General features: G+C 38.6%; 1 protein-coding gene across 1 annotated transcript in view; it reads left to right on the top strand.

Annotated features, from left to right (window-relative positions):
• CCDC112 (coiled-coil domain containing 112) overlaps positions 1–13994 on the top strand; it is a 31334-nt gene extending 17340 nt beyond the window's left edge. The window contains exons 5-11 of the mRNA XM_055436034.2: positions 2503–2592; positions 5014–5089; positions 5580–5970; positions 9730–10140; positions 11559–11654; positions 12832–12950; positions 13179–13994. Of these exons, the coding sequence (XP_055292009.2) occupies positions 2503–2592; positions 5014–5089; positions 5580–5970; positions 9730–10140; positions 11559–11654; positions 12832–12950; positions 13179–13209 (1214 nt within the window). The 3' untranslated portion in view covers positions 13210–13994. The remainder of the gene's footprint in view (positions 1–2502; positions 2593–5013; positions 5090–5579; positions 5971–9729; positions 10141–11558; positions 11655–12831; positions 12951–13178) is intronic.
• The last annotated feature ends 3744 nt before the right edge of the window (positions 13995–17738 follow it).

Below are 17738 nucleotides of genomic sequence, written 5' to 3'. Positions count from 1 at the left end.
TCATTCTCTCTCTTCTGTTGGATTGGTGAGACCTAACATAAATGCCAGATTTCCAGTTCTCCTCTTTGATTCATAGAAGGATCTGAGCATCCCTTGTTTAATATTGATGTTTCTTAATAGCCCTCAGTTCTTTTACAGACAAAAAGGCTGATCTTTCTGTCTCTCCATCATGCCATTAAGTAGAGTATCTCCATTCTGTGCATTTTAAGTCACTTGATTTTCTCCCTTTTAAGGCACTTTATTTTTGTTTTCTAATTTCCCTTTGTCTACAGTTTTGCTTCTCTTTGTTCACACTTTGTGTTTATCTTATCTTGGAGAAGAAGGAATGCATTGCATTAGTATAGGATATAGAAACTTCCCTTTCACATGTTTCAGCTCAGAAGCATTAAATAGCTATGCTTTACCTCAAATATTGTGTCACATTTTAGCATGCATTTATGTAATGTTGTACTTGAATACTTTGCCTATAGTGCAGAATGTCAGTTCCAAATGAATTAATAAAAGATCATTTTTCCTATAGTGGTATCATTGAAGCTGTTCAAACTATGGCAAATGTGAAACAACAGAAAACACTTTCCTGATTACTAGGAAAGTTTCTTGACCTAAAATTCCAAAAATGAGTAAGACCCTATAAAATACATTGGGTAAAGTTTCTACTTTTATAGAACTCTGGGATTTTAATAAAAAATGGAAAAAGCCAAAGTCATATATGCATATTTGGGTTTGTTTTGAATATTAGCACTGGCTTCCAGCCTAAAGATAAACTTTTTAAAAAATAATTGTTTTTAAGGACTTTTGAACAGATCCTTTTGGTGTTTCATGTTCATTTGTGGAAGAGTTGCAAAAAAAAATAAGGGGGAGGTACATAAGTAAAATACCCAAAGATGATGATCAAATGTTATTATATAAATTTATAAATATGAATATTTGACTTTATCCTCATAATTTAAGTAAATATGACAGTAAGGTTACTAGTTCAGAAGGGAAGTATGAAAGAAGAATCCAGTCTTCCTGCTGATGGTCCAGAGCATCTGCAAATGGAATTGAGACCCTTTGCTCCTTGGGCTTTTATTGTGGGCCTAGCACCTCACTTTAGACTGGCCCTGTGGCTGCGCTTGGCAACCTGTAGCACAGCATGGCAGTGCCAGTCTCAGCCGTGTCCGAATCTCTGCGCGCCCACAGACTGTAGCCCACCAGGCTTCTCCGTCTGTGGGATTCTCCAAGCAAGAATACTGGAATGGGCTGCCATTTCCTTCTCCAGAGGATCTTCCTGACCCAGGGATCGAGTCCAGGTCTCCTGCACTGCAGGCAGACTCTTTACCCTCTGAGCTACAGGGAAGCGTCTAGCATAGACACCAGTAAATGGTGCCTGAGCCATCTCCTCAAGGCCATGACTATGACACCAGTGGGTGTCACCAGGCTGTCTTAGGTGGTGTGGTTAGATAAAGTTAATTCTCAATGGGCAGTTTGTCAGTATTCATAGCATTAATATTGGCTATACAGTTTTAATATTCTAACAATAGTTCAGATCAACTCTATGTCCATTCAGTTCAGTTCAGTCGCTCAGTCGTGTCTGACTCTTTGTGATCCCATGAATCACAGCACACCAGGCCTCCCTGTCCATCACCAACTCCTGGAGTTCACTCAAACTCATGTCCATTGAGTCGGTGATGCCATCCAGCCATCTCATTCTCTGTCGTCTCCTTCTCCTCCTGCCCCCAATCCCTCCCAGCATTTGAGTCTTTTCCAGTGAGTCAACTCTTCGCATGAGGTGGCCAAAGTATTGGAGTTTCAGCTTTAGCATCAGTCCTTCCAATGAACACCCAGGGCTGGTCTCCTTTAGAATGGACTGGTTGGATCTCCTTGCAGTCCAAGGGACTCTCAAGAGTCTTCTCCAGCACCACAGTTCAAAAGCATCAATTCTTTGGCGATCAGCTTTCTTCACAGTCCAACTCTCACATCCATACATGACCACTGGAAAAACCATAGCCTTGACTAGACAGACCTTGGTTGGCAAAGTAATGTCTCTGCTTTTTAATATGTCCATAAATTACAGCAAAAAGGAAAAAACTGTTAAAGAATAAAACATGACTAAAATTATGCTACTGATCCATGTATTGGAGTGTCCAATAACTCAGTTTCCAGAGTTAAAAAAATATTTCTAAGGCTATTTCCCTGGCACAGGTTATAATAAGACTTAACCTATTGTGCCTTAAAATATTAGAGGAAATTAGATGCTTTGTTTAGAGCAAGAGTTGGTTCAGCATTTTACCACTCATGCTGCTGCTAAGTCACTTCAGTCGTGTCCAACTCTGTGTGACCCCATAGACGGCAGCCCACCAGGCTCCCCTGTCCCTGGGATTCTCATAAACCATCTTTTGTTCTTTAATTGTTCTTCACGTAATTTACTAGGTGAGGGTGATCAGTCTTGTATGAAGAATCCTGAATTGGTAACCACATTTGTCATAGAGTTATTTTAAAGTACATCCTTCTTCCTTACAGGAGCAAAAATCCAGCAACAATTGGCCAAAATATACAACAATGTAAAGAAACTTCAGCATCAGTTAAAAGATGCAAAGCCTACACCTGATTGTAAGTAAATTTACATTTTCTATTTTTTCTTATGTATTAGTTTTTTCTATTGTTCATTAGAAAAATATATACTTTTTAAATAAATTTTTCTATTTGGCATTAATGGAGGAGCTTAACCCTACTTTTTGTTAGGGATTAATAAGGAAACCTTGGAAAACTGTAATATCTGCTGTTTATGTATTTTTTTAATCTTTAAAATGCTATCAAACTCTTATAAATTATGAAGTAGAACGGATATTAATGTCATGTATAGGATGAATAGGGCTTCCCAGGTGGCACTAGTGGTAAAGAACCCGCCTGCCAATACAGGAGACATAAGAGATACAGGTTCGATCCCTGAGTTGAGAAGATCCCTTGGGGGAGGGTATGGCAACCCACTCCAGTATTCTTGCCTGGAGTATCCCATGGACAGAGGAGCCTGGTGGACTAGAGTCCCTGGGGTTGCACAGAGTCAGACACGACTGAGGGACTTAACAGCAGCAGCAGCTTCAGATAAAGAATCTGTGGTATGCAAAGATTCAGGTTCAGCTGATAAAGAGGAAAAGATTCTTGATTCTTTGCCTACTATTTTCCCATCATTTGCTTTTTGAAATTACTGCCTTTCAGAGACATTTCAAATACTTGAGGGAATGCCTAAGTAGTATTAGGGCAAATTTTAGTCATTTGTGAAAGACAAAATCGTGTCCTTACCTCTTTCCTTATACCAACATTCATTCCTGAGAGATCAAAGCAGTATAGTGAGGCTCTTAAAGCGGTACAAAGCACTCAAGATGTATGGACTTAAGAATCTGACATGCTGAGTCAAATCTTTGAATTGTCGGGTAAGTGGCTTTAGGCAAGCTACTCAATCTGTTTGAACTTTCACTTCCTGAGCTCTGAGATAGACACAGTCATGCAGCCTAACTCAGAGCTATGGGAATGAAGTCAGACTGCATGTAGAGCACTTCTGTACTCCTTATAGCATGCTGCTGCTAAGTCGCTTCAGTCGTGTCCGACTCTGTGTGACCCCATAGACGGCAGCCCACCAGGCTGTCCCATCCCTGGGATTCTCCAGGCAAGAACACTGGAGTGGGTTGCCATTTCCTTCTCCAATAATAAGCACTAAAATTAGTCAATATCCGAGACCATTAAAAATGTTAGAAAAGAACATGGGTTAATATTTTTATGATTATATTATAATTTATAAGAACGACAAAAGTCCGAAATCATAAAGAAAAAAGTGGACATAATTGACTATTCAAAAATACCGCAAACCTATCAGAAAAGTTGAAATACAAATTAGGATAATATCAGCAATATATATGTAACTTAAAAAGCTAATATCCATAATGTGTAAAGAGTGACTACAAATTCAAGCAACAAAGGTAACAAATTAAGAGAATGGGCAAAGATTATAAGTTGCATATTATAGCCAAACAAACACAAAACACATATGGGAAAGTACTCAGGCTTATTAATTATTATAAAAATGTCAGTTAAATCAATGATAATACATTTTTTATTATTTTGGAAATGGCTGGAATTACATGAGAAGGAGCACTCTCAGGAGCTGTAAATAGGTCGAGCCTCTTTGAAGGACAGTGTGACAGTATTTTACATACTGTAAAGTGGGAATACTTTTTATAGCAATCAGTTACCCTCCAAAAATACTTATTTGAGGGGGGAGGGATAGATTGGGAGTTGGGCATTGACATGTATGTACTGAAAAATAAATAGGCAACAGGGACCTACTGTATAGCACAGGGAACTCTGCTTGATATTATATAATAATCTGAATATGAAAAGAATTTGAAAAAGAATAGATACATGTATATTTGTAACTGAATCACTTTGTTGTACACCTGAAACTAGCACAACAGTGTTAATTGAGGATACTGTAATATAAAATGAAAATTAAAAAATAAAAATACTTATTTGAGCATCCAAAAATATGCAAAGATAGTTACTACAGCATTGCATCTATTTAAAGGTTCATCAGTTGGAGAATTAATGATTTAGGGTAGCGTTCAGTTCAGTCGCTCAGTCGTGTCCGACTCTGTGACCCGGTGAGTCACAGCATGCCTGAGCATTAGACAACGAAATGCCATGTAGCCATACAAAGAATGAAGTACCATATGTATGTGATATGGAAAGTTAATTACAACATATTGTTAAAGAAAAAGTGCTAGTCACAGAAAACATATGTGATATAGAAGTTTTTTTGGAAAAAAATAATTTTTAAGGTATGTATGCTTAGGAAAAAAATCTGTGATCAAAAAACTGGAATCATAAAAATTTACTTTTTAAAAGTACATTTTTTTCTTATCCTTTAGGCTGAGAAATGTTTTGTAATTAAGAGAACATTCTAATTTTCTTCCTAATTTTTAATTCTTAGTCATAATAAAATATGACATAATTTTTCCTTTTTTTTTGTTTTTACAGTTGTTGAAAAGCTCAGAGAAATGATGGAGGAAATTGAAAATGCAATTAATACTTTTAAGGAAGAGCAGAGGTTGATGTATGTTTTAAACACATTTTAATTTAAAATTATTTACCTTTATTTTTTAATAACTCTTTACTAGGTGGTTGTATGTAAAATATTTTATTGTTACAAATTTAATACTAGTCTTACACAAAAGCAGTATAATACCTCTCTTCTGCTTTAGGTTTTAGACTGCTTTTCATGTTTAAAGTGAATTTTCATTTATATTTGGAGTCTATAAACTCTCAAGAAAAAGCAGTATAATACCTCTCTTCTGCTTTAGGTTTTAGACTGCTTTTCATGTTTAAAATGAATTTTCATTTATATTTGGAGTCTATAAACTCTCAAGAGTTTGAAAGATTGTTTTTTCCTCTGAGGAAACTCTTTGAAGGCTTAGATTTATAAATGTTAATAATGTGAAGTGGAGAAGATATCAAAAGAGTTTGGAATAATAAAATTTGAAGGAAAACAAATGGTTATATGGATTTTTTTGTATCTTTTCAAACTTTTATTTTTAAAATTTTAGATATGAAGAGCTTGTTAAAGAAGAGAAAACAACTAATAATGAGTTGAGTGCCATATCAAGAAAAATTGACACATGGGCTTTGGGTAATTCAGAAACAGAGAAGGCTTTCAGAGCAGCATTGAGCAAAGTTCCTGTGGACAGAGTCACACCAAGTGCTCTTCCAGAAGAAGTGGTAGAGTTTGAAACGTTCCTTCAGCAAACAGGAGGGCGCCAGGGGGGCTGGGACGATTACGACCACCAGAACTTTGTGAAGGCGAGAAGCAAGCATAAAGGGAGGCCAGCGTTCATGGGAGAAGTTTTGGAGCACCTTCCTGGAAGAACGCAGGATGATGTTCAACAGCATGAGAAATGGTATCAAAAATTTCTGGCCCTAGAAGAAAGAAAAAAAGAGGTAATAAGAATTGTAATAGCTAATATTTACTGTATATTTCTGTGTTCTAGGACTGTGCTACACTCTTTAACATATATTATTAACTTTAGTGCAACCCTATGAGATATGTTAACAGTTTTCCCCAGTCTCATAGTAGCTGAAACTGAGGCATTGAGAAGTTATTTTAGTGGAACTATAGTTGACATACTCAACATCCAGCGTAATCTACGCTAAGAAAGAATACAGTGAGTCAGAAATCATCTGAGAATGGTCAACATCCTGTGTCCACTGGAAATGGGAAATTCAGATTTAACCAGGCTTTTGATAAAAGTCATCTTACTAGTGAAGTCCACGTTATTTTCAACAGAAAATAAAGAGGGCAGTAGGAAAAAAAAATTCTTTGACTCAAAAGTTTCTAAATAGTTTTGGAACTTTGGTTGTATTCAGTTCAGTTCAGTTCAGTCGCTCAGTCGTGTCCGACTCTCCACGACCCCATGAATCACAGCATGCCAGGCCTCCCTGTCCATCACCAACTCCCGGAGTACACTCAAACTCATGTCCACAGAGTCGGTGATGCCATCCAGCCATCTCATTCTCCGTCGTCCCCTTCTCCTCCCGCCCCCAACCTTTCCCAGCATCAGAGTCTTTTCCAGTGAGTCAACTCGTCGCATGAGGTGGCCAGAGTATTGGAGTTTCAGCTTTAGCATCAGTCCCTCCAATGAATATCCAGGATTGATCTCCTTTAGAATGGACTGGTTGGATCTCCTTGCAGTATAATTACTTACTTTAAAAGACTCAAAGTTTTGGCAACCCCAGAGTAAAGAGTAACTCTTAATTGTAGCAAATACCTAAAAGGTCCCATTTTCACAAAACTATTATTCTGGCTCTGGTTTAGGTTAGGATTTCTCAGCACTGGCATTGTTGGCTGTTTGGACTGGATGATTCTCTTCTGTGAGGGCTGTCCTGCACACTGTAGGATGGTGAGCAGCGTGCTTGACCTCCACCTGGTAGATGCTAGCAGCCCCACCTGAAATGTGAGGATCACAAATATCTCCAGATGTTACCATATGTCATCTGGAGGGTAAAAACTGCCCCTGGTCAAGAACCATAGGCTTAGATAGTCCTAAGTTTGTTTGTTTGTTTTTTTTGTAGACTTGAGCGCAATAAACTTTAATTCAATTTGGTTTGACAAGAAAGATATGACGGTTCAGCAGGCAACATACCCAAGAAGGAGCATTAAAGAAATACTTGATTCTACATGTAAAGTATTAGAGGAAATAGATGGTGGTTTGTTGTTGCTATTGTTTCTCTCCAAAATAAGTTGAATGTTCATAAGGTCGACACTTAAAACATTAAGAAAAAAATTTGAAACATAAGTCACTTTTAAAAACTCAAAATAACAATCTAGTAAGAATTATTTGGACTTCCCTGGTGGCTCAGACAGTAAAGTGTCTGCCTACAATGCAGGAGACCCGGGTTCAGTCCCTGGGTCGGGAAGATCTCCTGGAGAAGGAAGTGGCTACCCAGTCCAGTATTCTTGCCTGGAAAATCCCATGGATGGAGGAACCTGGTAGGCTACAGTCCATGGGGTCACAAAGAATCAGACACGACTGAGTGACTTCACACACAAGAATTATTTGGGATTTTTTTCCAGGGGCCAGCAAAGTGGTCTGGGGACCAGCAAAGTCAGCATCACCTGGGAACTTGTTAGAATTTAGCAGGGTCCAACCCCAGACCTAGTCTGAACTCAGGGGGTGGGGCCCCAAAATCCGAGTTTAAATAAAGCCTCTAGGTTATTCTGTTAACAAGCTCGAGTTTCAGAACCACCTGTTTAGGGTGAAGGAACAGACTGTGCTCCTTGACTGTGCTTCTTCTAATAAAGGTAAACCACCTAAACTCTCTCTGTGTTCCCAGCCACTCTGTTTACTGATCCCTGAAGATTGACTGAATGTCGGGGTGATATAGGAAAGAGTGTGAAAGAGGAGGTGCCATTCACTGAAGCAGGACATGTTTGAGGAGAAGTGGGAAGTTTGGGCGTATAGCATCAGGAATGCAGTTTTGTATTTTGGGGTTTTTTTGGTTGCACTCTGTGGCATGCAGGATATTAAGTTCCCTGAGCAGGGATCAAACCCATGCCCCCTGCGGTGAAAGCATGGAGTCTTAACCACTGGGTGGCCAGGCAAGTCCAGAAATGCATTTTAAATCTGTTGAGTTGAGAAGATTGAGTAGAAAATTTACCATTCTTATCTCCCACTTCCTTTAATATATCCTATGTTTTGCCTAAATGAACATACTTCTTTTCAGACGTTCCAGGAACTTTCTGGTCCACGTCCCCTTGCTTATCTTGTTCTCACTTTCCTGAACCTCCTTCTTTCTTTCACCCTCCACTGCTAACTTACCTACATCTGCCCAGATCATATGCCGCTTCCTTTTGCCTACTCACCCCTCAGAATTTCACTAGCACTTGTTTATATGTCTTGTGTGCTATGCAACAGCATGTTCTAAAATATGTTCTAGTATTTATGCACATGTCTTATGTCACCTAGAGCAGTGCTGGTCAAACTTGGTCCGTGGACTAGATGTTAGTTTGCAAACTATTTCTGGTCTTCAGTGAGTTATTGTGATTATACAAGAATCAGCTACCCAGTAAGTATTCTATTTAGTTCAAGTGACTGTTTTTTTGTAGAAACCTTCCTGGTTGGAAGAAGCAGTACATTGGTTTACCTTCTGGCATGAATCCCTGATACTGTTGTGGACTGGCACTTAAGAGTAGCGCTGGGCGAGATGGCATTTCGCATTGTTTGAGTCACCTGTGGCTCCTACTCTCATTGTCTCGCGTGTAGTACACACAGCATAAGAATGTATTTCCTGAAAATTGATGACATGCCATGAGGAACTTCAGGGGAAAGTAATTCAGTTTCCTTTACGGCATAGAAAAGGCTGCTAGAATTTTAAATAATCTTTACATACCCACATATAAACATATGAAGCTATTTTACTTTTTTTTTTTTACAATTTTGAAGCACTATGTGCCAGGCACTGACTCATTTAAACTTCAGAACAACCATATTTGAGAAATGCTACCTACCACTTACAGATGAGCAAAATGAGGCCAGAAACATGTAACAACTCATCCAAGGTTACATCCAGTAAATGGCAAAGCCAGGATTTGGTCCCAGGTACCTGGCTTCGGGGCACATATCCTCACCTACCTCACTTTTAACTCCTTTTCTGAATTTGACCAGAGATGGGTCACTCAGAAAGGATTCTAAGCCTAGAACGAGAATTGGAAGCAGAAGTGAAATGATGGGAGGAAAGGACTGTTTCCCCCGAACATGAAGGAAGGCGGTAAAGGGGAGGAGGAGCCTTCCTGAGGCGCAGTCCTTGTGTGCCTGGTGATTCGAAGAGGGAGAGAAAGGCCAATGGAATGGCCGTTATTTAGTGCTTTAAAAGATACATTAAATTTTTTACAAAGAGAAGTAGAAAAAAATTGCATTGGTTTAAAAAACCACTTTTCAAACCTAAGCAACAAGCATACTGCAGTCACTATGTAGAAAGAGATACGGATTTGAGGTTGTATTTTTAAATGCTTTTGGCGGGAATTTCCTGGCAATCCAGTGGTGAAGACTTGGTGCTTTCACTGTCGAGGCCCAGGTTCGGTCCAGGTTGGGGAACTAAGATGCCACATGCTTCACAGTGCAGCCAAATAAAAATAAAAAATAAAATGCTTTTGGTTATTAAATTTTTTTTTCTTGCTATCATTGTTTTTTAACCACATAGTCTATTCAGCATTGGAAAACCAAAAAGCAGCAAAAAAAGGAGGAAATTTTCAAATTAAAGGAAAAAGACAGCATACAAGTACTTTCTCATAATAAACAGGAAGATAATCAAAAACAAAAAGAAGAACAAAGAAAGAAGCAAAAATTGGCCATTGAAGCTTGGAAAAAGCAGAGAAGTATAGAAATGTCAATGAAAAACGCTTCCCAGTTAAAAGAGGAGGAAGAGAAAGAGAAAAAGCAGCAGAGCGAGCGCCAGCGCCAGTGTAAACTAAAATTGCTGCTAGAGACTCACACCCAACAGAAGAGAGAGCAGGAAGAGTTTTTGAGACTTGAAAAGGAGGTACGGGAGAAGACAGAAAAGGCAGAAAGGAGGAAAACTGCTGCTGCTGAAATTTCCAGGTTTCAAGAAAGAGTGAGTAATATACTTCCTGAATAATTTCTCAGTGATACACGTGGAGGCATTACTTCCAGGCTCAATTCAGCAAAAATTAACTGAGTGCTGTTCATGTGTCTGGCCCGGAGCTAGCATTAGCATGCCAAAGTAAGGCTGTGCGCCCTGCTTTCCAGTAGGCTATAGTCTGTCTAGTGGGGTGACTGGTGTGCAAATAGGGGACTTCAGTGTGATATGGTAAATAGTTTGGTGCTTGAGGTGCGGACAGACAACTTTGGGAGGTGGATTGCATGGAGGGAAGCTTACCACAGCTGTGCGAGACAGAACGTGATCCTTCAGTCTTGAAAGAGAAGAGAGGGAAGCAAAGGGGAGATCCTTCCTAGCAGAGGGAACAGCATGAATGGGCAGCTTGGAGGAGCGTAACACTAGCTTATGGGGGAAACTGTAAACACTTCAGTATTCTTCGGGGGAGACGGAAGCCAGCAGAAGACAGACTGAAAAGGCGCCACAGTCCAGGCCATGAAGGTCTTGTCTGCTCTGCCAGACTGGCTGGGTTTGCCCCGTAGGCGATTTGCTTATTTGGTCACTGTCCAGCTTCCTACCATAGTGTAAGCTCTATGAAGGCAGAGATTTTGTCCTTTTTGTTCATGCTTTACCCTAGGGTCTAGCACATTATACTCAAGTGTATACTTAAAGGAATCAAGGTTATTGCTGGGAGATAGGATTATAGTGATTTTAAAACAAATGTATACAAGAAAAATCCTAATCAAAGAAAGAAGTTGCAGTCTCATCAGATAGGGAGGAATTCAAATACATTAAAAAAAAGACAAGGAAGGGTACTTTAAAATGAAAAAGTACAAATGAGAGAAAACTTATGAATTGCATCAAAATATACATGCAAATATGGGCAACACTCATAAAGCAAAAAATAAGGGAAGTACAAAGAAAAATAATAAAAAAAAATAGGCAAAAACACATTACTAATGGTATTTCTTTTGGCTCATACATAAAAATAAAAATCTCCCTAAACGACCAAAGATCCATTCCCCAAAAGGCAAGAAAGTCACATAATAAAAGACTTAGAAAAAAAGAAAACCTTGTATTATACAGGGAGTATAATGCAAGAGATCTAAAACCAGACATCTCTGTATTGATAACTGAAAATTTTACCCATTAAAAGAAAGGAAGTTTTAGACTGACCCATAAAATAAAACAAGAAACAGTTGAAAGAAAGTGATTCAGAAAGGAAGTGCATGTGTTACATTGATATTCAGAGAAAATAAAGCTCTTAGGTTTTCTTTTTTTGGAAAAAGTTGATATTAAAGGTGTATTGCTATTTAAAGTAATTTAATTTTACATGCAAGCAACTAAACTTTGAAACAAATTCTAGTTAATTTTACTTCTTAATGTTATCTTTTTTGTTGGTATATGTCTTTTAGGATTTACATAAACTTGAATTGAAAATTCTGAATAGACAATTAAAGGAAGATGAGAAGGCAGAAAAACAAAGAAAACTGGCAAAATTAAAAGAAAAGGTACTGTACACTGAGATTAATTTATTTTCATTGTTCATTATCATAATTCTTTGATTTGTAAGGATACAAACATAAAGTCCAGTTCTCTTTTATCTCCATCTCCTTTATTTCATACTTATTTACAAATTACAAAGCAGCTGTTTTAATTCTACCATTTCACATTATAAGCATCTTGTTTTCTTTTACCCTAAATTCCTTCTCTCTTCCTGCTCTTTGTTCTTTTCTTCATTCTTCCAATGTGAAAAAAAGTGAAAGTGTTAATTGCTCATTTATGTATAACTCTTTGCATCCCCATGGGCTGTAGCTCACAAGGCTCCTCTGTTCATGGAATTCTCCAAGCAAGAATACTGGAGTCGATCACCTTTCCCTTCTCCCAGCCCAGAGATCGAACCCGGGTCTTCTGCATTGCAGGCGGATACTTTATTGTCTGAGCCACCAGAGAAGCCCCCATTCTTCCTATATGAGCCTGTATTTTAGATCTATAGCAGCTATAAGCATTGTTTAATTTCATTGGTGATAGAGATACTAGTGACTCTCACAGATGAAACAAAGGACTACTTACTGGTGGTTATTTATCTTAAATTTATTGTCCGTCATAGTTTGCTGCATTACATTTCCTTTATGCTGCTGCTGCTAAGTCGTTTCAGTTGTGTCTGACTCTGCGACCCCACAGACGGCAGCCCACCAGGCTTCCCCGTCCCTGGGATTCTCCAGGCAAGAACACAAGTGGGTTGCCATTTCCTTCTCCAGTGCATGAAAGTGAAAAGTGAAAGTGAAGTCACTCAGTTGTGTCCGGCTCTTAGCGACCCCATGGACTGCAGCCCACCAGGCTCCTCCATCCATGGGATTTTCCAGGCAAGAGTACTGGAGTGGGATGCCATTGCCTTCTCCGATTTCTCTCATGAGAGAAATACAAAAAAATACAACAGCGGAGGTAGAATAAAGTAACTAGAAAAAATAAGTTAACATTTTATTAGTAGATTGATATAATCCAAATTTTATGTTAGCTGTATGAGCACAATTAGAAGTTTACTGAAGAGGTTATTAACAGTTTTATTTCTGTCTGGGGAATATTAGATATTTTTCTTAAACCTGCTTTCTGTTACTAAGGATCTTAGAAGTACAAACTGAATCGTTCATATAAATTAACTGGCACTCATTTTACTTCTGATTACAGGTTGAAAACAATGTTAGTAGAGATCCCTCTAGACTTTATAAACCTACCAAAGGTTGGGAAGAACGGACCAAAAAGATAGGACCAACAGGCTCTGGGCCACTTCTACACATCCCACACAGGTAAAGAAGGACTTAGAATGGGCGTGTGCTCTATAATGATCTAATAAACTGTAAATGAGCTGTATATATTTTATGTAATTTATATATATTTTATAATAAAGTTTATTATAAACTTTTTAAAGAGTGTATAGATAAAACAAATTTATATACTTTTTAAAAGTTAACATTTAATCAAGACTTTAAAAAACTACCCTATATATTTATACGCTCTTTTCTTCTTCTCCTTAGGGCTATTCCAACCTGGAGACAAGGAGTTTAGAAAATATGGGATCATGAAATTGGCATTCAGTTGATGAGAATGCTAGCATATGGAGTTATCGGAGGAGAGAATGACCATGTCCTTAAAATTTTATTAGCCTCTTCAGATTGATTATTGTGTTGCATGTGAATTGGCAGGTATTAAGTTCTACAACGCATTGTCATTAGTATTTCCTGTTTATACTAAGAGGGTAATTAATATATGTTGGCCTACTGATGTAACAGTTCTTTGAATAAGTTTATGTTAGAAACAGTATTTATTATTTAAATACTTAAAACATTTGAAAGATTTTTTTTTTGTCATGGCATGGCAAAATGAATTGAGACAATCATAGAATGACATTTTTAAACCAAGATTTTGTACCATTTATAACTTGGAACTAAATTAACTTGAGTAACAAAAATTTAAAGTTTTTTCTTTTGAGTTATGAAATAAGTTAGAACTTTTTCTAAGTTTAACAAATTGATAATTTGTCAGTTACTACATTTTTGTGTAACAAATATTTTGTATTTGTTTGAAGCATGCTTTGTTTTATAAGGAAAATATTTATTTTAAAAATATACCTCTCACCTCATACATATTCTGTTATTTGCATTATTGATACATAATCTTACTGGTCTCCTTTAGCTATTCCACGTCTCCGTTCAGCCTTCCTGGGCCCCACACGTTTATAAACCTGTGTCCTTCACATCTTCTTCCTGGACCAACACGTTTATAAACCTGTGTCCTTCACATCTTCTTCCTGGACCAACACGTTTATAAACCTGTGTCTTTTACATATTCTCGGCTGATGCAGTTTTCTTTGTGCTTTGTTTGCCTCAAGATATGAAAGTTTTGTTTTGTAACAGCATCTGAAGTAAGCTGACTTTAATGTACTGTGATATTTCTTAATGGTATTTAAAATGTTTTTAAATTGCTAGACTAATATGTTTGGTCAAAAGAGTCAGTTTTAAAATTTCCAAACTTTTATAAATGAAAACACAATTTAACTTCATTCAACTCAATTTTATGAAAAAAATTTTTTTAAATCTTAGTTCCTAACTTTAAGTAGTGCCCATCTTACAGAAAAGGCATCACATACATGATAAAATAAGAAACTTCATCTCTTATAACTTTTATCTCAGAGTATTTTAATTATAATTTGATCATTTAGGTCAAATGATTTAGATACAAATTTACTAGGAGTAGTGTTTGAAACCTTTTCTTATTCTGTAGTTAATATTCAAAGTAAATGGCTTCCAGATTTTCGAAGCTGAATTCTATTTATACAATTCTTGGTGCAAAAAGAGAGAATTAATATAAAACAGTTACTCAGGAATGCCCATTTTATCTGTTGCACTTGTTCTCCTTAACTTTTTAAAATGATTTGAGGTGGTTTAGAAATAAAATACAAAGAATAGGACAAGAGAATTTAAAAACAGAATTGAATAACAGCAAGCTAGAGCAACATAAAGGTTTCTTATGCATTGCTTTCTAACATGTTGCTTTTTTGTTGTACACAAATACAGCTTTCTGTTTCCCACATTTAAGGTAAGCCTATTGTAATGGGTGAGGTGATTCTTACAGTTTTTGTTTATTTTTGTTTTTTTTTTTTATAAAAGAAAGCACAGTATTTTGAAGAAACTTGTCCTTCTAGTTGTATCTGAAATAAATAAGGAATCTATCATACAGATCCTTTGTATAAAGGATGTAGAGTCAACATAATAATTAGTCTTCAGTTACAGACTCATGGAGATGTCACATAAACATTTCTTATACTGGATTAAGAAACTGAGGAAAAAAGACTAAAGGAAAAATGTTATGAAGCACCCACAATTCTACTACTCTAAAGGTAACTTCTTCTGAAAATATACCTGCTGCTGCTGCTGCTAAGTCGCTTCAGTCGTGTCCGACTCTGTGCGACCCCATAGACGGCAGCCCACCAGGCTCCTCTGTCCATGGGATTTTCCAGGCAAGAGTACTGGAGTGGGGTGCCATTGCCTTCTAAGCTAGTCTTAGAATATATTTTAGATACTACACTATCATCACTTTGCATTACATCACGTACATTTTTCTGTGTTTCTATATAATTCAAACATTATCATTTGATAGCTAAATAATATTCAGTTTGATAGATACTCTGTTATTCCTATACTTTGAAGTATACATTTTTTAGCTAATAAAAGTGACATTCTATGTGAAGGGTTAGATTCTGTCACGTGTATGTCAGAATTCTTGTCAGAATCACCTATGAAAAGGTGGGTGATTACTTACCTAGGAAGTATATTCTCTCTCAGTGAGTCCACCATAGAAATATTTTCTCCATTTGGATCATATTAGTGGTTCTTGAGCTGAGAATCAGATGAAATATTTGGCTTCCCTCGAAGAGCCAGCTTGAATAGATTGTCTTTCTGTCTGAGCTTTGAATAGCTTCAGCCATTTGGTGCTGTATATGTGCAAGTGAGAAAAATCTTCATTGTAATAATGGAATGAAAACTCCTCTAGACTGGGCATACCTATGGACAATGACTCTTGGCCTCCATATTTGTACAGAGGCACCAAGGCCAGCCCTCTGCCCATACCTGGCAGTTTGTTAATGCAGTATTTGTTAAAGACATGTAGGAATACCTGGAATAATTAGTTACTACTCTTGCCTAGAAAATCCCATGGATGGAGGAGCCTGGTAGGCTGCAGTCCCTGGGGTCGCTAAGGGTCGGATACGACTGAGCGACTTCACTTTCACTTTTCACTTTCACACATTGGAGAAGGAAATGGCAACCCACTCCAGTGTTCTTGCCTGGAGAATCCCAGGGACAGGGGAGCCTGATGGGCTTCCGTCTATGGGGTCACACAGAGTCGGACACGACTGAAGTGACTTAGCAGCAGCAGCAGCAGCAGCAGTACCTAACATTCGGACAGGGAAATGGCAACCCACTCCAGTACTCTTGCCTGGGGACTCCCATGGACAGAGGAGCCTGGTGGGCTGCAGTCCATGGGGTCACTAAAGGTTGGACATGACTGAGCGACTTCACTTTCACTTTTCACTTTCATGCACTGGAGAAGGAAATGGCAACCCACTCCAGTGTTCTTGCCTGGAGAGTCCCAGAGATGGGGGAGCCTGCTGGGCTGCCTCTGTGGGGTCGCACAGAGTCGGACACGACTGAGGCAACTTAGCAGCAGCAGCAGTACCTAACATTATGCAGGGTGCCTGGGATTGGTGAAAACTCCAGCCCACATGGTGCTTTTTAAGAAATACATTTTCTAAGAAGGCTAACAAAATTATGCCCAAACGAATTAGCTGACTGTAAAAACTGAGTTCAGACCAGATCCTTGCGTGGATATTTTCCCCTAAGATTACCTCATAAACTTTTAAAGGGAAGAATGTATGGCTGAAGCAACTGAAATCCCTCTTTTTGAAGAAAATTAAAAAGAAGCTTATGCTATTTCATTTTCTAGCATATGCATATTTGGAGAACACCTAGCATTTATTTGCTGTTGCAAACTGATACATTACTGATGCTGGATGGCACACTGACTTAAAGAGCAAAATCTCTGGTCTCCAAAAGAAAATGATACAAACCCTCGTATGCAGATCAGCAGTGGGGTGTGTGATACAAACCCTTGTGTGGGAATCGACTGTCGTGCGTGTGTGTGTGTGTGTGCGCGCGGATGCACGCACATGCAATTCCTGGACTAGAGGACTAGAAACATCTCTTGTGTAGCGTCGATAATGATTTAATGAGCATTTAGTTATCTCCGTATTAGTTTTGCAGATTTTCTCCATTCAGCTTAAAACTGTGGCCCTCCAAAGATGAATCTGTTGGCAACTTTATACTGACCTTTTGAACTGTGGTGCTGGAGAAGACTCTTGAGTGTCCTGCAAGGAGATCCAACCAGTCCATTCTAAAGGAGATCAGTCCTGGGTGTTCATTGGAAGGTCTGATGCTGAAGCTGAAGCTCCAATACTTCGGCCACCTCATGCGAAAAGTTGACTCACTGGAAAAGACTGATGCTGGGAGGGGTTAGGGGCAGGAGGAGAAGGGGACGACAGAGAATGAGACGGCTGGATGGCATCACCGACTCAATAGACATGAGCTTGAGTGAACTCCGGGAGTTGGTGATGGACAGGGAGGCCTGGCGTGCTATGATTCATGGGGTCGCAAAGAGTCGGACACGACTGAGCGACTGAAATGAATTGATTTCGGTTTTCGTAATACCATCTTCATGTTGTTTAGGGCCCTAATTTTTTCAAAACGACCTTGAAGCTGTTGACCTTGCACTTCTTCCTAAATATCGAACGAAGATAAAAATTCTGGAAGGATTTGTGGGCTGAATTTTACAGGGTTTGAGAGGTGTTTCCAAAGCTTTGGGCTTAGAGTACAAAAGGGCAAGATCGTGCCCCACCAACAGGGAAATCTGAGGGAGAAATTGCCGCTTAAGGCCTTCGGCTGAGAGCGTGTAGTTTCGATCGCCAACTGGGGCGGGCGCGCGCGCGCCGGCCGGGTGTCGCCCCTCGGGTTTCTTTCGAACCGCGCGCCAACTGCTTCCGG

Source organism: Moschus berezovskii, chromosome 9, assembly GCF_049115385.1.
Source record: "Moschus berezovskii isolate FMDL1 chromosome 9, NW_MosBer_1.0, whole genome shotgun sequence".
NCBI classification, from domain to species: domain Eukaryota; kingdom Metazoa; phylum Chordata; class Mammalia; order Artiodactyla; family Moschidae; genus Moschus; species Moschus berezovskii.
This window is presented reverse-complemented; position numbering and strand designations above follow the sequence as displayed.